The 18,568-nt window shown below is 46.0% G+C and overlaps 1 protein-coding gene across 2 annotated transcripts in view; it reads left to right on the forward strand.

Annotated features, from left to right (window-relative positions):
- Window positions 1–18,568, forward strand: part of dpyda.1 (dihydropyrimidine dehydrogenase a, tandem duplicate 1) — a 104,522-nt gene that overhangs the window by 52,489 nt on the left and 33,465 nt on the right. For both annotated transcript variants that reach the window (XM_042067497.1, XM_042067496.1), the window contains 6 exons: window positions 3,140–3,336; window positions 4,113–4,194; window positions 5,378–5,465; window positions 12,443–12,550; window positions 15,112–15,281; window positions 17,178–17,388. In XM_042067497.1, the coding sequence (XP_041923431.1) occupies window positions 3,140–3,336; window positions 4,113–4,194; window positions 5,378–5,465; window positions 12,443–12,550; window positions 15,112–15,281; window positions 17,178–17,388 (856 nt within the window). The remainder of the gene's footprint in view (window positions 1–3,139; window positions 3,337–4,112; window positions 4,195–5,377; window positions 5,466–12,442; window positions 12,551–15,111; window positions 15,282–17,177; window positions 17,389–18,568) is intronic.

Here is an 18,568-nt window from a genome sequence, read left to right on the forward strand (position 1 = left end):
AGATGGATGTGGTTTAGGATGCGCTTTCGTCTTCTAACTGGGCCTCTGTGTACTGAGGTGAGCTGGATGTGTGTGTGTGTGTGTGTGTGTGTGTGTGTGTGTGTGTGTGTGTGTGTGTGTGTGTGTGTGTGTGTGTGTGTGTGTGTGTGTGTGTGTGTGTGTGTGTGTGTGTGTGTGTGTGTGTGTGGGAGAAGAGGGGGGGTCAAACAGACAGAGGCGGTGCTGGATATGGCTGCCGATGGCGAACAGATAAATGTTATTGTACGAGGATGCCTCAACTCTCACTGAGAAATGAATAGAGGATAATGGGGCTGTGTTTTTTTTACGAGGTTACAAATCCCAGAGGTGCAAAGACTTGGGGAGAATGAGAAGCGCCACGCTTTTCCATTTTCCATTGTAAGCTGAAGCATTGTGAATACCCCCCCCCCCCCCCCCCCCCCACACACACACACACACACACACACACACACACACACACACTCACTCTCTCTCTCTCTCTCTCTTTTCTCATTCTTGCATTCTATTTTTTATAAGAAGTTTGTGTTTTGTGTGATTATGTTGTGTAGCAGTAGAACACATCTATGTTCTAACACATCTATGTTCTAACACATCTGTGTTCTACTGCTCTTCTATTGTCACTACCACACTACTTCACATACTTCTTCTGTGAGTTTATGAAATATATGGCAAGCAATTTATGTCATTTCAACCATTTACGTCCAGTATTACTGACAAAAAATGACCGTAATGTGTGTTTGTGATCAACATTTGAGGACATGATCTCCCTACTGGGTTGTCTCATGTCAAGAGTCCGTAGTCTTAGTTTAAAGACTTCTGTAAGCTGTGTTCTGTGTTGAGCAGCTTCTTTGTACTGTACTGTAAGTCTTAATTATCAAGCCAAGGCAACACTTCAAACATGACATTTATCTTTCAGAGCTTCTTGTCAAATCCCAAACCTCTTCAACTTCACCATCAGGGCCGATCGAACACACATAACAGCAAAAAACAGACTTCACACAGAGATGCAAAGGGACACACACATCATCACACACACACACACACACAAACACACAAACACACAAACACACAAACACACACACACACACACACACACACACACACACACACACACACACACACACACACACACACACACACACACAGACGACAAGAGCCCCTGCGAGCCAAAGTTTCATTACTTCCATAAAGGATAAAAGGCACAATTACACAAGCTGCCATTCTGGAGGGCCACGCTGGGCTGGATGTCTCCATCCAGGTGGCAGCTTCTCTCTCCTTAAATGTGAGAGGTCAGGGTGGTTATCGGCCTGATAATTAGATAGCCCTAGGAAGAGGGGCTATCAAGACCCCAGCTCCATTCACCCACACCTCCTGTTGTCCCCACTGCACTGGCTGATAAAGTCAATGTCTCTTTTCAATTATATGACAAGACACCCACACACACACACACACACACACACACACACACATAGAAAACACACAGATGCACGCATGCACATGCACACACACTGACTCACACACACTCACAGAAACACACACACACACACACACACACACACACACACACACACACACATAGAAATGCCACCTTTTTTCGCCTTTAAAACCTCTGAGCTGGCTAAGCGCATTAGCGTCTGAAGGGCCTCTTGTCTGCAAATAGTGCGAGAAGAGTCTGCCACCCGGGGTGTGTGTTTGCGTCTCGCAGTTCTCCTCGGTTCACAACACCGCTGACATCCCTATTCAAGCCTTCTCCCAGTTCCCACCACTGCCCCTGCACACTGATGCTCTGCAAGACTGAGTGGGACATCTCTGGCATTATAATGGACAACTGCCCCCCCCCCCCCCCCCAAAAAAAAAAAAAAAACATCAAAAACCATATTAGCAGCCAACCACTGGTACTGAGTATGACTGTGATCATGCTTTCAGTTTGACTCAGTCGATGAGATGGCATTGTGATGGCATTTTTTTTGGCCTTTTAATTGGTTTCAAACATTTCCAGCAGTGCTGACGCACATTCTCGCTGTGAAGGACGTCTATTTGGGACTCGGCCGGAAGCTTGTGCTCGTGGCGTCATCTCTCCTCTCTGATGGACAGCGTTGACGTGCGATGGTGGAAAGCGTCGCCCCCGGGCGCATTGGTGCACCAGGGCCCCTGTGCGTACAGTAAATCACTTCCTGGAGTGCCTGCGGTTTGGAGTTCATTGTTTCAATTAGTCGCGAGAAGAGGGGGGTGTGATGATAACTCCGAGATTGCATTTGGAATGTGAATTGTTTGTTTCATAGCCACAGCAGGAGCAGAATAATAGGGCGAGCCTCTAAACTGCTCTTAGGGATTATTAAGAATGCATTGTCATGCAGCAATTTAGGTTTCACAGTTCATGAAACTCATGAATAAATTAATATCACCTACACTGTCGCCTGCTCAGGCATAATATTGTACTAACAATGCCAGCCTTTATGTATGGATCGCAATAATCTTATTATGCAGACAAAGAGCCTGTACCCTCACTTTACATGTGGTAATGGATAAATTGCTAAAGGCTGCTCATTAAAGCGCATTTGTACAGCTCACAGTGTCCGTAGCGTATCGCTTAAGTATCTTTGTTTGACAAGAATGCATGACATTCTCCTCTTTTTAGGGATTGATTAGCAGACAAGGCTTTTAGTCTTGGAAGGATGTAGTGTTCATTTTTCAAATGTGTTTTCCTCAAAGCCAGTGCTAGGTCAAGTCTGTGACCATATGCTTGGCAATTTGCTGTTGAACTCATGGTAGGAACCCTATAAAAGAAATGACCGAATGGAACGTGCAAAATCAGTAGTGAAAAAAAGAGTTTTATCTGTCTCTTGTCAAAGCTTTTACTGTGCCTGGAAATAGACAGGTACAACCTGGTATTTTCTTAAAGACCAGAGGATTTCACATGCACACACATGCCACATGGTGCTTGAGTAAAAACACAGCTTCTAAAATTATAGGCCTGTGACAGGGAGAATCAGTCATCCTTGGAAGCAGTAAGCAGTTCCTTTGCCGTGTTTGTAGAGTCTTTGATGGAGGAACAGGAAGAGGACACAAAATGGAAGCTGAAACAAGTTTGAGTGACCTGTATCCCTATCTTCCCATTCAGGTGTTCAGCAAGATGGGCGTCCCACAGGTGCGCAACCCGGCACTCCCGCCACCCGACCGGATGCCCGCCAGCTTCCACACGAAGATCGCTCTGATTGGCTGTGGGCCTGCTAGCATCAGCTGCGCCTCCTTCCTGGGTCGCCTTGGCTACGACAACCTCACCATCTTCGAGAAGCAGAAGTACATCGGTGGGCTAAGGTCAGTGGTCCGTCCATTCCGTTCGTCCGTCTATCTGTCCAGTCTCTCCATCCTACCTCCGCACCTCCTTGACGCAACGCAGACCACCCACGCTCCAAATTCACATCCTAACAGGGGGCAGCCAATGCTACTAAAGGGCATTGTTGATCATGCTTGGCTGGATCGATACACAGCACATTGTATAAGGTCAGAATAACTAATGAGTGGCTGGCATAATTGGGAATATTCATCTCTCAAATGCCGAGCACCCGACGGGCCTTATCAATTACATATTTCTGGACTTCCGCTGCCGAGCACCGGACCTGTCGATGGCTCAAGAGAGACTTATGGACGTCCAGAGCAGCACTGAGGCCCAGGGGCCGCGTGGGAATCGAGATGGAGCGAGCCGAGAGTCCGGTGGGGCAGGCCGGGGAAGGAGAAAGGACGTGAAAAAGAGATGTGCTTCCCCGAACCATAACATCAAATGGAATAAGGGAGATGAACAGGTCCTCTATGAGTTGAGAGAGAATTTTTCTCTCGTTTGTGTGTGTGTGTGTGTGTGTGTGTGTGTGTGTGTGTGTGTGTGTGTGTGTGTGTGTGTGTGTGTGTGTGTGTGTGCAGTGGTCTTTTCTTCTTTTCATTTTCAGGCCCGTGCTTTTTAGATCCCTTAGAGAGCCTTTTCTCTTCCTCCCCCAATTTTTTCTCCTTGTGGTTTTTCTCTCTCTCCCTCTCTCTCTCTCTCTCTCTCTCTCTCTCTCTCTCTCTCTCTCTCTCTCTCTCCCTCTCTCCCTCTGCAGCTCCGCGGAGATCCCTCAGTTCCGCCTCCCCTACGAGGTGGTGCAGTTTGAGGTGGAGCTGATGAAGGACCTGGGAGTCAAGGTAATGAGAGCCATGCCACCTCGGCTCACCCTCCTCTCTCCTCCTCCCTCCCTCCCTTCCTCCCTATCTTTCTCTCCCCTTTCTCTATTTCTCATCCCTCCTTCCCCTCCTTTGCCTCCCTCCCTCCCTCGTTTCCTGAGCACTCATCAGACGCAGGCGGCAGGCGACAGGTCTCTGCGACCATCAGCAAGCCCAAATGTCAGCCGCATTAATAAAGAACAATTAAAATCTGCATTAGGGAAGCAGACCAGCACAAGCTCAATCCCTCCACCACCACCACCACCACCACCGCTGCCCCCCCACTCCCCTCTCCCCACCCCCTGCCTCACCCTCACCCTCACCCTCACCCCTACACACACCCCCCACCCACCTCCTTTCTCAGGGCCGTGCGTCTGTCTGTCGTCTGAATGCCGCCGCGGTGAGAAAGGGCAATCGATAGTCCTCATCCGACACACCTGCTCGTCTCGGCGGCCGGAAACCTATTTCGCTCTCTCCACTTTCCCAAGTTTGCTCCAAAGTGGTTGTGGGTGGGCTGTGTTTGTCTGCGGTGGATGCTGAGCGGCGGTGGTAGGAGAGAGAGAGAGAGAGAGAGAGAGAGCGTAAACAGACGGGTGGTTGTAGGAAGGCGGGGCGGGCGGATTGTCATTTGCATGTTGTCTGTAAGCGTTTGTGCTGAATGAGGCGTTGGGGCGGCGTGCGGCGGCGGAGACGTGGTGCGACGCGTAACCTTTGGAGGGCCCCGCATTAATGCCAAGGGGCTGCGATGGAGTGTCTGAGTCAGTAGGGCTGACGCCAGCACAGCAGAGCCAGCAGTGCGCACATCCGCCCAGCAAAAAAGTTCCAACCCTCGCAGTGCTATCACTGCAGATACATTATGCATTCCGCCACCAGTGACCAAACCAATCCACCCCCCCTCCCCCTCCCCCTCCCCCTCTCCCTTTTTCCCTCTCTGTCTGTCAGTCCTGGATTGCTGTCCTCCCTCTCTCCCCCTCTCTCTCTCTCTCTCTCTCTCTCCTTCTCTATCCATCTCTTTACCTCCCTGGCTTTCTCGTCTCTTTCCTTATAGATGCCTGCTCTATATATATCCACTGTCTTTACCCGTCTCCTTGTGCTCTCCTCCTGCTGCATGTTTCCTGCTGTGCAGCTGTCATTGTAAAGGCCTGTGTGTGTGTTTCCCTTTCAGATCGAGTGTGAGAAGGGACTGGGCCAGGACGGTGTGACACTACTGTCCCTGAAAGAAGACGGATACAAAGCCATCTTCATCGGCATTGGTCAGTTTTTTCCCTATCTTCTCTCGCTGTCCACTCTGGTTTTTTTTTCTTCCGTGCTGCTAGCTCACCATCAGAGAGATTTAGTGGGAGAGATAAGAGGAAGAGAAAGGCACATTGTAAACCCAAACAGTCAAACTCATACATTTTGTCTAACTAAAAAATATAGAGCAGCTTTTTTGAGTGTTATCTAGATTCATGTGACATCATGCAGGGATGGCTTCCCATCAATTAATGTCTGTGTTCTCCTTCAGAGAACCGAGGTTATATTCATAACTATATGTTACTGGTACACAGTTCAAATATTTATTTTAGCTTCAATTTATTGGTTAATTTTGGGTTTACATGTTAGAGGTGAGGTTTCTGGGAAACATTGTTCTTTTGTGCTGTTGGGGCCATCATGGAGGCTTTTGTTCAACCTCCGCCCGACGTCCCTGCACATAAGGCGTTGGTGTAGTTCCAGAAATACCCCGCTGTTCACCCCCACTGGCAAAAAAAATCTCTTGCCTAGGCCATCCACTGGCCCCACTCTCCTGAATCATCGGAGACACGGAATCACCAACCCCTTCTTCACCCCACCCCACCCCACCCCGCCAAGCCAGCCTGACCTGACTCAATCCAAGCCTCCCTCCCTCCCTCCCTCTCTCCCTCTCCCTGTCTCCCTCTCCCTCTCTCCCTCTCCCTCTCTCCCTCTCCCTCTCTCCTCTCTCTGCTATCGCTGGTGTGCCTGGACCACCCACTGGTTCCTGCAGGAGGCTTTCCCCCTACACTCTGACTCCGCAGGCCACCTCGCCCAGCGCCCCCCCCCCCTGCTGAGACTTTCAGCCGTGCGCACTCGTTGACCCCGGAACGCTCTTTAGCTACGTAGCTTATCAGCGCACCGCTGTCTGATAACATCCGCCTTCTTCTTTCAGAGTCACTTTTAGAACGCGGAGGCTACCTCTGATAACATATGGACAACTTACAGTGCACATTCTCTCCCATTTTCTTAAAACCACTCTCTCTCTCTTTCTCCCTCTCTCTCTCTCTTTCTCTCCATTTCTCTTCTTCTGGCATTTCTCTCTCTCTCTTATTTGTATTTACTTTATAACTGAGGATTATATAAGCAGTGACCTTCGCACCTTTTGAATCAATAATTATTGTATTTATCTCTAACCTTCACCTGTGCCTGCCTCCTCCTTTATATCTACCTTTAACCTTGATGCAGCCTTTTCTTTTCTTTTTCAGGCTTTTTCCCCATGTGCACAGTTCTCTCTCTCTCTCTCTCTATCTCTCTCTCCTGCAACTAGCATCTCACTAGATGGCAGTTTAATGATTTTTTGGAGGAACATGGAGCTTTTTCTCCACATTTTACCATCTTAGCAGACGTTGCTAATGTTGGTATTCAGAGCAGCTGTTAGCTGCTGGATACACAGCCACCTGAAAAGGTTCTTTACCTCATTAAAATCAATCAAAGAGGCACTTTTTTACATACTGGTGCATTTCATATTATGCCTCCCTCAACATCCAGAAAGTTATATTTACTAAAATAAAAGAGGGTTTTTAAGACTGTAATTTAGCTTTTTTATAGGAAGAAAATATATCCCACTGTTTGTGAATTGATCTGAGGATTTCAAACATTCCTTGAAGCTGTGTTATCTGTTTGTTTTATTGTACCAAACAGCAAAAAGGCAAAGAAAAAAGAGAAATGTATTATTCATTGTTTCAAAACGCTTCAAGTCTTTTGATAATGGTGTCTCTAATTACCAAGACCCCTTTACTCGAAGCATTTTGGGAGTTCTCTGTCACAAAAGGATGCAAAGGAATTTTCAATTCCCAGGGAGACAGAAAGAGAAAGACAGAGAGAGAGAGAGAGAGAAAGAGAGAGAGAGAGAGAGAGAGAGAGAGAGAGAGAGAGAGAGAGAGAGAGAAAGAGAGAGAGACAGAGAGAGAGAGAGGGAGAAGCAGCTCTGCCATGTTTGCAATTAATTTCTATGATTTCATATTAGTCCTTTTACAGGCTTTTTAAATGTCATCCTCTGCTATGATTGACATGCAAATTTATCCCTGGCTCTGGGGGTGAATAGAGGGAAGGTTGAGGCAGGCAGATAAGGCCATTGTTTCCCGGGTTATAGGCTCCGAGAGAGGGGGGGGGGGGGGGGTGGGGGGGGAGAGGGAGGGAGGCCAGGCGAGGCTCCGGACCTCAGCAGCTCTAAAGAGCACCCTTCAGTTAACCCTTCAGCCGCCACCTCAGTGGGGCCTCTGTGATGTAGCCAAGCCACTGTGAGGTCGGGGCTTTGATACGAGGCCACGGCCTGACGTGGCGAACGTTAGGCTATTTGCATTCACACACACACTCACCCATACGCGCACACACACACACACACACACACACACACACACACACACACACACACACACACACACAACCAGGTACACACACACGTACACGCACACGTTTTTATCGCGGCGGAATACAGACGGACGGGCAGATGTTTCAAAAGACGGCAGAGTTCAAAGGAAAAAACGTGTTGATTTGGCTGGAACACCATGAAAGGGAGGAGAAGAGAGAGAGAGAGAGAGAGAGAGAGAGAGAGAGAAAGAAAGAAAGAATGAGAGAGAGGGAGAGAGAGAAGGGCAGGGGAAAAAAGCAGCAATGTTCAAAACAGCTGGGACAGAGCTGAACAAGGACTGAAAGGATTGACTGTTTGAAAGGCTCTGATATTTTGCTCGAGAAAAGCCTTCAAGGTTTTAAAAAGATGGCTGATCGATGGCTGCACCGCATGAGCCACAACCAAATATGACTTCCGCACAATTAGACCATATGATGATGTATCAGTCGTCGCACATCAAAGACGGAGGGACATGTGAGGCAAACATTGTCCCCCGAGCGCTTTTGAAGTCCCACCTTCATGGCAGATGTCACAATGAGTCTTTTCTTTATCTGCCACAAAGCCCCAAACCCAGTGACATCGATTAGCTGCTACTAGCAAAGACGAGACGCGACCAAAAGGCGAGGAAAAAGAAAAACAGGCCATTTTCTCATAACACCCTCTTTGGGAGTGTCCTCCTCTCTTTCTTTGTGTGCCGGACTCTGTCCATCTCTTCTCTTTCTCCCTGGTCTTTCATCATGACAAGGTTAATGAAAAGCAGGGGGAAGAGGGCATGCACGGCACCAGGCCTCTTTATTTATGTTAAATCTTAATGTACTTAGTGTGCCTGTGCATTATTTAACTCGGTGCCCTTGATTCCTGTTCATCTTTGAGCAATTCATAAGGGGGGTCAGGGACTGTGCGCTGAATAAAAGTTCCCCCCACACACACACACACACACTCTCACACTCACACACCACCACCCTGCACACACCACCCTTTCCATGCCCTCCCTTCACCCTGCCCACAAACTCTCTCTCTCTCTCACACACACACACACACACTTCAGTGGGAGATGCACACTGGGCTGGGCTGGGCTGTGCTGCGCTGTGCTGGCTCTTTCCCTCTCCTCTGCTTTCCTCTCCTCTCCCCCTGGCCCGCTGATGGCTACTGATAACATGTGATTAACGAGCGCCCCGACCAGCCTGCGAATGAAAACATCTGCAACAGATGATTTATTATTTTTTATTCTTCACAACAGAGAGAGAGAGAGAGAGAGAGAGAGAGAGAGAGAGAGAGAGAGAGAGAGGGAGAGGGAGGGCGGTGTGGCTGCTTACTGTACTGAGGCTCGCTGCGGGGAATCTGCAAAACGGAGGCAAATGAGATGCTACGTGTGACAAATGGAGACGCATTACTTACAAAGGCGCTTGTCAGAAATGGCTAAACTACTGTTAGAATCCGCTCTGTCATATGCGCTCACAGTGGCCTGCCCCCCCTCCTCCTCCCTCCCTCCCTCCCTCCCTCCCTCCCTCCATCCCTCCATCCCCACCACCACCTCCTTTGATTTGCAGTCGAATACTAATGACGACTCAGGTCTGTTAAACTAACAGTATGAGGTACCTTATCCATCAGCGTTGGCTGCACTCAAGCAGAAAACCTAATGTCCCATAACTTGCGTTGGATGCTTTTGCGCGCACACAACAGCCACAAACAGCTCCCCTCTCACAGTTTGCAGAACATGGCCCGCGTGGGTATAGCAGGTGTGCACATATTTATTTCATTTACGCTCTCATGCAATGTGACGTCTTTATGTCTTAGGATTGCTTTAAAGGAATACAAAGTTTGATGGCGTCGACTTGTCTTGTAAACATGTTTTGTGGTACTGTGATATTTGTGGTACTGTGATAAGGCGTAGATACTAACTTTCACTGCCCAAGGACTCATGGCAGGCTATCAAATGGCATAATAATGTGACACACAGTGAGGCACAGTGTAGCGCTGTCTGAATCCCCACAAGCAGGCAATCAAATGCAATCCTGTTTACTGCACACTTGACAATTAAAGTTAGACCCCCTAAAAAGTGCTGCTCATTAAAAGTACTTATCTTCACCATAACCCCAGATCTAAGCATAGTTACAGTACTTGCAGGCCTCTAATTGTTCACTCTCACTGTTTTACACTGTGTCCCCCACCAGTGCATAAGAATAAAACATTTTACGCTGTGAGTAATACAATAATATTTAACCAGGAATTACTTACACCTATCAATTTGAGTTATTCTGTTGCGCTCTTAGACATGAATATTTACAGTCACTGTCTTCCACTGAGGGGAAAAGTTCTTCACAGTGTTACAACTCTGCCCCAGTCTATTATTTAGCCATTCCAATTCATATTTTATGAGCTCTCATCCATGATATCATTTCCCCTTGACTGTCAAATGATATTTACTATTTAACAGGGGAGTGTAATAGGATAACCTAGAGCTTGGGACGGAACGAGCGCATTTATGAAGCCGCAATGACACTAATGTCCCACGGTAATGTACAACACAGGCCAGTCAAGTTGAGATGTGGGCAGCTGAAAGGACGCAGTTTAATGTGGCAGGAAGCCAGCATACTACGCCCACTCTCAATCTGAGGCAGTAGGTGTGTGTGTATGTGTGTGGTGTGTGTGTGTGTGTGTCTCTAGAGCGTGTGTGTGTGTGTGTGTGTGTGTGTGTGTGTGTGTGTGTGTGTCTCTAGAGCGTGTGTGTGTGTGTGTGTGTGTGTGTGTGCGCGCGAGCGCACCTCTCTCTGTAGAGCGTGCGTGTGTGTGCGTGTGTGTGTGTGTGTGTGTGTGTGTGTGTGAGTGAGTGACAGAGACTGAAGTGACTGGCTTTTCCCTCTGTTGGAATCAGGAAGCATGGGGCCCCTTTTTGGTCTCTGTGTGAAATTAAGTTTGAAAAACTGAATAATTATGGTGTAATTGGCAAATGTAAAAGGTGAGACAGCGTGTGATTAACACGTGGGCGTCTAATTATCCAGTGAAATAATGGCCGCCTCTGTTAGTAATAAGTTTAACTCACCAAATCTTGGTGTTCTTTTCACCTTGCTTCCTCACCAGACTCGGGGAGGATAATGACACCTTCGTTAGTGGTGGCCAAAAACTCCCCAAATTGAAAAACCATGACTGAATATTCTCTGCATTAATTAAAAGTTAATAGGAAGTGCGTGGGAGAGAGAGAGAGAGAGAGAGAGAGAGAGAGAGATAGAGAGAGAGAGAGAGAGAGAGAGAGAGAGAGAGAGAGAGAGAGAGAGAGAGAGAGAGAGAGAGAGAGAGAGAGAAAGTTGTTTGCTAGTTTAGATAGGCTTACTTTTTGACTCCACAAGGTCACTGGTTACCTAAAGAAAAATGCTTCTCTCCAGTTGCTAATGGTTACCTGTGCTGCTGATCAAAATATAGCCATGCCTACTTGCTCTGATTTGAAATGTTTTCAGTTGAAGTCAAAGCATGCTTAAACTTTTAATCATGTTTGGAAAGCGCTTATACAAATGGATTGTTTTGCTGATGTATTAGATATATTCCCTTTCTGATACAGCCAGCTGTAAATGAACCAAAGAACGAGGCAAAAAAAAGAAGAAAATGTGATAGACAAAAGGGCTCCGATGGAAATCCGGACATGGTGAAAGTCCATTAATCCATTTTGCAATGCTCAACTTGGCCAGAGAGGTTCTCCCGAAATCAAATTATGGCTGACGAGTGTATGGCAGAGTTAATTGATTCTGACATCGGACGCGTCGGCCTCGTTGCTCTCCATCTTCCATGTGGGGCTGCGGCTGGAGAGCGTGGACTCTGTTGCCTTGGCTCCGACTCAGACAGGCTTTAGGAGGAATGCAGCGCTTTTACTTTTGCCCAAACGAGCTGGCTGCTGCTGAGAGACGAGATGAAAGGAGAGACCGAAAAGGCATCTCCTTCCTAAAAGCTTTGCAAAGCCAAATCAGGTCTCAGGTTACCTAGTACTAGATTTTGGTAAAATCTTAAATAGCATCATGGATCTTGGTCATTGTTTCTTTTTATGCCTTTTTGCATAAAAGTGAATGGGAGTTTGAATATGTAAATTCAACATCCAAATTAATCAAGCGTGATTTTTAATACAGGATGTGGTAATGACCGGTTGTGAAAAATTAGAGGCTTTGTGGGGTATTTCTAAAGCATGTATTTAAATATTGGTGTCACAATTAAAATCACTATGTAGAGCCCAGAGGTTAACGACTGCATACAATGGTACAATAGACAGCAATGGTTTTCCTAGAGACAAAAAGCCTCACTAATAATTCATACAGTTATACGGATGTGTACGACATGTGATATGACATATTAAGAGTAATGCACCTGCTTTAATATAGAGTTGGTGGTGTTTACAGGGAAAATGTGAATTTTACTGCCAGTTTTGACAACATAAAGTAAAATAAAATATACAAAAAAAATATATAAAATGTACTGTGTACTGTGTAAATGTATAAAACTACTAAAAGATTGCTGTTATTTCTTATGTACTCATAAATGCTTGCTTAATGTAGAACTTCTACTGTATATTACCTGCAGATTGTGTATTTAATTTTCACCTAATCTTTCTCTTCGCTTTATTAGGTCTGCCGCAGGCCAACAGGCACAAAATCTTTGAAGGACTGAACATGGAACAAGGTTTTTACACATCCAAGGATTTCCTACCTCTTGTTGCCAAGGCCAGTAAATCAGGTAAGTACAGCAGCTAGTAATTAAAAATGTCAATTCAATTATGAGACACAAGTGGCGGAGATGCTGTAGGCCACACTAGTCATTCTTTGTGTACCACCACAGGAAAAAAAATAAAATACATAAAAGGCCAGGTGAATCAACGGTACCACAGTGGCTTGTAGTGAATTTCCTTTCACGTTCAGCCGGCAGAAGTTTGATATGCAGGTCGGAGAGAGAGAGAAGTCATGTTATAGAGGCAGAGACGCTGTCAACTGTCGCCGAGCGGAACTTGGAACAACAAGACACTGTGTATGGCGCGAGAATCATGCCTAAAACCTTCCGACCACCCAACCAAACGTCATACCATCCGCCATACTGACATATCAGAATGACCTATCAGAATAATACGTTAATGACGTATCAGAATAATTGCCTTTTTATAAGCAGCCTACATACACCTGCATGTACTTACACGTATCCAACATGTGTCCAGAATTGGTGCAACAGATAGATAGAGAGATAGATACTTTATTGATCCCCAGGGGAAATTCAAGAAATTCAACATGTAGGCTACTTATTCTGTTGGAACATGATGGATACAATGTACAGTAGGAACAATGTTTTAGCTAAGTGGTTAGAGCGTTCGACTCCCATGCCGGTGTGTGTGGAGGTGTGCGGGGTTCGAGGGCCGTGAGCGGCAGGCAAATTACGACCTCGGTTACACTAAGTCTTTGCACAAAACCTTCTGTAAAACAGGATTATAACCAATTATCTGCAAGAAATGAGAAATGCCATAGGCTGGCCTATATAGGCTTATCACATATGCTCTTTTTTAAATCAATAAGTTATGGTAGCATTCCTATGAGCCCACGTCAGATCATCTCCAAATATGGGATCATCATACGGTTATCATAAATTCACATTTTATTTCAATTTGGCTATAGGCTACAATTAAAGTTCCTAAAAGTTCCTATGGTTCACAACAATAACACGCAACACGCTATCGACACTAATTAACCACAATTTGTAGCCTTATGTTGGTCATGTTAGACGGTTGCTTGCAACATAATGTGAAACTAAAATCTTTATGTTTAAATTTATGTTATTTATTATGTTTAAGGACAGACAGACAGACAGACAGACAGAATGCACCAAAAACAAAACCTCCAGAGAGGTAGACTACAAATTTGTTGTTGCATGACAAAGCCCTGAACGTGCTGGTGGATTGGTCAATATAGGCGTTTGACATGGCGTTTAATGGATCCACCGGTTGATGGGAAGGGACATTTTTGGCGTCATTCCTGCATGATAACCGTAGAGTGACAGAGGACAGGAGAATGGATGAGTGGAGCCAAATGCTGGCGCGTGTTCGATGATGTCACCTAGGCAAGGACAAAACTCAAGACTCACCACCCTCACACCTGGCGAAGTGCTTAAGGCTCTTTGTTATGTAATTGGAGCTTGCAGCATCACACAGTGAATTGGATTCCATAACTTGAGACCACTTACTATTTCCCATGTTGATTGCTCCCCTGAGACATAGGACAGGAGATAATGGTTTCTTGGGGAATGCATCAGCATGGATGTCAAAACCTTCGATGAGTGTTGTGTAAGCTCAGTCGGATTGCACAATGCGCTCTGAGATTTGTGGCATAAATGGTAAGGCTGTCAAAAATGTGTGCAATTACACAATTTGTTTTCTCTGAAAGTCTCAAATCTAGTGCCCCCCCCCCCCCCCCCCCCCCCCCATCACTATTTGAGGTACAGCACAATGGAATAACTGACGAAGCAGTGGACAATAGAAGACATTGTCTAGGAAGAAGGAAAATACTGTAGGCCAGGTGTTGCTTTGATCATGGCAGGGAGGCAGATTGGGGATTGTGGGTAAGACACCGCAGGTACACTCACGCATCCAGTTTCAATTACCAGAAGCCATTTGCTCTCCCTCTCCCCCCATGAGTGACACCACTCACTCTGGCTTTGGTGGAAGAGAAACCATTTACCGGTATGTTTCCTTTTGTGCACACGCAGGGATACCTGAATACATCACATGTCGCTGGATCTACACCGCACGTATTATCAGATGTTGACATCGGGCAGCGTTCTACGTAATCTGCACTCATTCATATGGCAGATAAAAATAAAAGCATCGCGAGGAGAAAGGCCTGAATACAAAATTACCTATATGTGTACAATTTGAGTGAGGGAGAGGGAAGGGAGAGAGAGAGAGAGAGAGACGGAGATAAGGTGGTACTGCCTCTCATTGAAGCAGAATAATTTGATAGGGACATGCTGTGTCGGCAGACTCCAAGATGCAATTTTACACCGCCTTAAGTACTAGCGTCTGCTGAGCCGTTAAGCAGGAATGGTTCCACAGACAGAAATCGTGTTTTCCTATTTCTCACTTCTCTCTTACTCTCTCTCTCTCTCTCTCTCTCTCTCTCCTCTCTCTCTCTCTCTCTCTCTCCATCTCTCTCTCTGTCTCTCTCTCTCTCCATCTCTCTCTCTCTCTCTCTCCTCCATCTCTCTCTCTCTCTCTCTCTCCCACTCATTCTGTCCCTTTTTTTCTCTCTGTCTCCCAGGAATGTGCACCTGTCAGTCCGCGCTGCCTGGTCTGCGCGGCACGGTCATTGTGCTTGGCGCGGGCGACACAGCCTTTGACTGCGCCACCTCTGCCCTCCGCTGTGGTGCCCGCCGCGTCTACGTGGTCTTCCGCAAGGGCTTCACAAACATCCGCGCCGTCCCTGAGGAGGTGGGAGAGGGAGCCGAGCTCCCAGCAATATTGAGATGTATTGTGCGTGTATGTGTGCATGACTCTTTGTGTGTGTGTGTGTGTGTGTGTGTGTGTGTGTGTGTGCATGTGTGTGTGTGTGTGTGCGTGTGAATGTGTGTGTGTGTGTGAATGTGTGTGTGTGTGTGTGTGTGTGCATGACTGTGTGCGTGAGATTGAGAGAGAAAGAGAGAGGAGAGATGAGTGAAAGAAGGAGAAAAAGAGACAAATGAAAGAGAGAATAAGACAGAGTCAACACCTGCCAGCTTAGGCTTTTATTAATATTTGGTCTGGCGAGGGCTTGGGCTCAGTGGACTCACTCAGTGGACGTCTTTATTAAGGCATCCGTGTGAGTGTCCTCTGTCTGCCCTGCCGGCACTCCCTCCTAAGCCTCTCTCTCTCTCTCACACACACACACACACACACAGGCACACGCACACAGGCACACGCACGCACACACACACACACACACACACACACACACACACACACACACACACACACACACACACACACACACACACACACACACACACACACACACACACACACTCTCACTCCTCCACTGCCTTATTGTGGGGAATTGTCTTTGGGTTTTTGGCAGGAGATTACTGTCGAAAGACCCTCTTCCTCTCGAAGGCCTGAGTCAATAGGCTGGCTGCTATCAGTGGGGAGGATGCATGGGGAGATAAGGCAACTCATGCATGGCTCCATTTAGATCTCTGTGTGTCTCTATGAGACAGGTCCCTGAGGAAGAGCTCTCACTTCGCACTCACCCCATTTTCTCTTTTTTTTTTTTTTCTTTCCCCTTCACCGCAACATTAGTCCATGTATCAGCAAAACTAATATTGAGTAGAAATTGTTTAAAGCTAGCATGTGTGTACATTTTTACACAGCAGCTAATGCAATGAATTAAATGCAGAAAGTCATTACTATTGTCACTAATGCACAGGCGTGTAAAGATAGTATGCCCTCTGTATTGCACTAAAGTAAAAGAATGAGAATGATACATGAAATGAGTTGCAAAGGTACAGTAAGTGACTTCCTTGGTATCAGATCCACGGTCTATTTTTGATCTGTCTGCCGAATCGACTCATCGTGTCTTTAGCCCCTCTCCCTCAGAAGACACCACATGCTGCCATAGAAACGACAGAAATGACACATAGAGAAATGAGAAAATGAAAATAGTGATTCATATGTTTACTCTTCTTCAGCAGAGGTACACTGATAAGCTGCTGCTGCCACCACGACCTCCTCTAACTAATTAAGTTTGTTTATGTGATATAGTTCATTTTTGGACTTCAGTGGGCGTCACTAACCTTCACATAATATAGAAAAATTATCTTCGATATTGCACGAACCGCAAAACAATTTAAAAGAATGCTCAAAATAGAAAACGTTATGGCAAAGGTGTCCAGCAAATTTTCACCTCTTTATGTGTGTCTCACGCGTGAGTGTATTTGAACAAGTTCTATTTTATCTGCACGTGTGTGTGTGTGTGTGAGTTAGTTTATTAAGAAAAGGGAGTTGAAGGACACTATGCAAAGTTGGTTGTATTTACTCTCTCTGTTAGTTTTTAATAAAGTTCTCTTTAGTTTGAATAAAGTTCTCTTAGTAAACATAGCTTTCCACCCACAAGGTTATTTTCAAGGGAACATTCTATTATTAATAGTTAACTTCACTGGTTATTAAAGTTCACCAGTTATAAAAACGTTAAGAGTGAACTTAAACAGAGGTCATCTATGCTATTTCCTGACGTCCATGTGGTCAGTATTACGGCACCTGTGTGAGTGGTTTTCCTGGACTCTGCAGATTACATTACATTTGACTGACGCATTTTTTAGCCAAAGCGACTTACATATGTCAACTATATTACAGATGGAGCTGGCGAAGGAGGAGAAGTGTGAGTTCCTTCCCTTCCTGTCTCCGCTTGAGGTCATCATGAAGGCAGGCCGGGTGGCGGGCATGGAGTTCTGCAGGACGGAACAGAGCGAGGACGGGGAGTGGGTGGAGGACGCGGACCAGACGATCCGGCTCAAAGCTGACTACGTCATCAGCGCATTCGGCTCTGGTCTGAGTGACCCGAAAGGTAGAAGGCAACACTTTCTGTCCGTTGCACTTACCACAGAAACTATTTGTACTGTTAGACTAATCATTCTGTTAATATCCCCCTCTTTTTCTTCTCGTAGCTCTTTTTCTTCTCTTAGCTTCTCTTCTCATTTGGACTGTAACTGGGGTGAAATGAAATGTCACAGCACTTGTAGATGAAATGCAGTGATGTGAACAGAAAAGGTAGTTTAATATGAGGGACAGAATAGGGTTGAAGGATATTTCTGCTTATTATACGGCTCTTCACAATGCTATACGGCTCTTCACAATGCTAGTAGTTGAGGGATATTTCTGCTTATTATACGGCTCTTCACAATGCTAGTAGTTGAGGGATATTTCTGCTTATTATACGGCTCTTCACAATGCTAGTAGTTGAGGGATATTTCTGCTTATTATACGGCTCTTCACAATGCTAGTAGTTGAGGGATATTTGCTTGTCAAGTCCTCACATATTGGCCCATTTGCACACATAGGACAGTTTTGCTGACCGTTTTTTGTTGAGTTGTACACAGCGGCCCTGTACATTAAAAGGTTATAATGAATAGAAAAGTCTGAAGTGGCCTGAAGTTTGTAATACTGTGTTTGCATAAGCCAGTACATGAGGAAGTTTCGCTAAGTGCTTTGGTAAATAGGTGGTGATGCACTTCAGTCCTATGAAGTGCTGGCATTTTAGGCTGAAAATGCTACGTTGCCAGCACCGTTTCACCACCCAATTCATTTCCATTAGGCCAAATTAGTTTGGCTGACTAGCTCTGGCAGAAGTCTTTGATTAAGTGATGAAGTGAGCGATGGCAGATTTGAACAGGTGTCCCACTGTCAGCCGTAATCTGCCCACTTGTTTTCGTGGCAAGCGGTAAAATTGGAAATCATAACATTGTTTCAGCGGCTGGCAACGTGCTGCCACGGAAGTTCCGGAAGGCTCCCCCAGCCCTAACTCTCATCGTTCACCCCAGCATGCGTCTTTAATTCTCTTTCTGAAGAAATCTCTCTCACACACACCACCACCCAACACACCCGTGTCACTTTGTGTCGCCATAACACTCCTATTCAGCTCTAACTGCATTCAAAACATGTGTGTGGGTGTTGGAATGGTGTTTTATTTATTTATTTATTTTTAATGGTGGCTTTTTGCTTGGATTTTAGCGGTTCATTTTCTCTAG

The sequence above is a fragment of the Alosa sapidissima genome, chromosome 17, assembly GCF_018492685.1.
Source record: "Alosa sapidissima isolate fAloSap1 chromosome 17, fAloSap1.pri, whole genome shotgun sequence".
NCBI classification, from domain to species: domain Eukaryota; kingdom Metazoa; phylum Chordata; class Actinopteri; order Clupeiformes; family Clupeidae; genus Alosa; species Alosa sapidissima.